This window comes from Antrostomus carolinensis, unplaced genomic scaffold (genome assembly GCF_000700745.2).
Source record: "Antrostomus carolinensis isolate BGI_N321 unplaced genomic scaffold, ASM70074v2 scaffold7823, whole genome shotgun sequence".
In the NCBI taxonomy this organism is placed as follows: Eukaryota; Metazoa; Chordata; class Aves; order Caprimulgiformes; family Caprimulgidae; genus Antrostomus; species Antrostomus carolinensis.
Window position 1 is genome coordinate 56,089 of NW_010303096.1, and position 1,585 is coordinate 57,673.

At 39.2% G+C, this 1,585-nt stretch overlaps 1 protein-coding gene across 1 annotated transcript in view; it reads left to right on the top strand.

Moving 5' to 3' along the window:
• Positions 1 to 1,585, top strand: part of F5 (coagulation factor V) — a 31,143-nt gene that overhangs the window by 25,765 nt on the left and 3,793 nt on the right. Inside the window, 1 exon segment of the mRNA XM_029084014.1 lies at positions 491 to 585. Within this exon segment, the coding sequence (XP_028939847.1) occupies positions 491 to 585 (95 nt within the window).

Here is a 1,585-nt window from a genome sequence, read left to right on the forward strand (position 1 = left end):
AAATAAATTACTTTGGAAAACTGAATTTTATGTGTATTTAATTTTCTTTCTTCATTTCCCATCACAGTGCTATGAAGGCTTGAAAGCTGTATTGTCATATATCTATCATATCAGTTGGTAACATGGAAACCTCCTTATGCAGAGGGAAGCTCTCTGCCATTAATGTAGAGCAAATCCTGCTGGCAGCCAAAACTTGTGTAGCAACCTCTAGACCCTGGTTCCAAATCAGTAGACAGTACATTACGCAAGAGGCTGTTATTTTTGAAATCGTTCTACCAACTATAAAACTTTGGAGGGTATCAGCTGACTTGCAGTTGCACACCATGTCCAAATTATCCTAGACTATGGTTTTAGAGTCTATTGGTTGAGGGGTTTTCCCAAGACAGACTGGAAAAGAACTGAAGCACTCAACATCAGTAGCTAGTTAGAGCCTCCATTTTTTTTCAGCACCTCTCTTTAAATTTTTGCTTTATTCATATTTTCCGTATAGACTATTGGGAACCTAAGTTAGCCCGAATAAACAATTCTGGAACATACAACGCTTGGAGCACTACAATGAAAAATGAAGAACTCCCTTGGATCCAGGTATGGTTGGGGGGTTGGAACTAGATGATCTTTAACATCCCTTCCAACCCAAACCATTCTATGATTCTATGGTTGGTACAATGTGTGCTTGTCCATCATTGGGTCTAGGTATAGCCATACAATCCTGTGTTGTGATTTCCTGCAGCTTGTTTTAGAGGGTTAAGCTGCTCTTGTTCTTGCCAAGAAGACTGCTAGGGAAAACTGAGAAGATGCAGCAAGCTTGATTAAAGCAGACAGCTTGCATAAACTGTCCACCTTTCTTGGAGTAACCCAGGCTCTACTGCTATTGAGGCCCATTGGCTAGACAGTTACCCTCACCATTTAGATTGTAACTGTTCTGTGGGCAAATAGAGTCATTCTTTCCATTACTTTTTTACCTCCATCTACCTAATTACATATTTGTATTTACATATGTTGTTTGGGTGATCATTTAAAGTGTAATACTCTCAAACATGGTTTCAGGTAGTTTTGTGGTAGTTTATTATGGATGCTTCTATATCCAACTTGACATAGCACAATGTGGCTTCACAGGGAAATTAAGCCTATAATTATGACTTCAAGCACTGTATCATGCAGTCACCTCACTTTTTCCACCTTTTTCTTCCAGCTCAATAATTTTTTTTTTACCAGATAGCAAATTTGTACCCAAATTTAAGAAAGATAGTTGATTTCTTACAAATCTCATGAAAATTGGCAGTTGGAAAACTAGTGTGCAGTGTAAGTTCAACGGGTGTCTGTTATGTTTGGCTTGCTAACATCTGACATGCTAGCAAGTCAGTGGAGCTGAAGTAGGGGGAGAAGGTTGGGGATCTAATGTGGAACTGGAAATGATGTTGGGAAAATAAAGAATTTGATACAGGGCATGGTAGTAAGAAGCTGAGACTACTGCAGTAAAGCATGAAGAGATGTGGAGGGCATATCCCAAAGAAGGAGTTTCACTGCTGGTAGGAACATCTTGCTGATTTGATTTTATGTGCTAAGTTTTGGGATCCGATTTCAG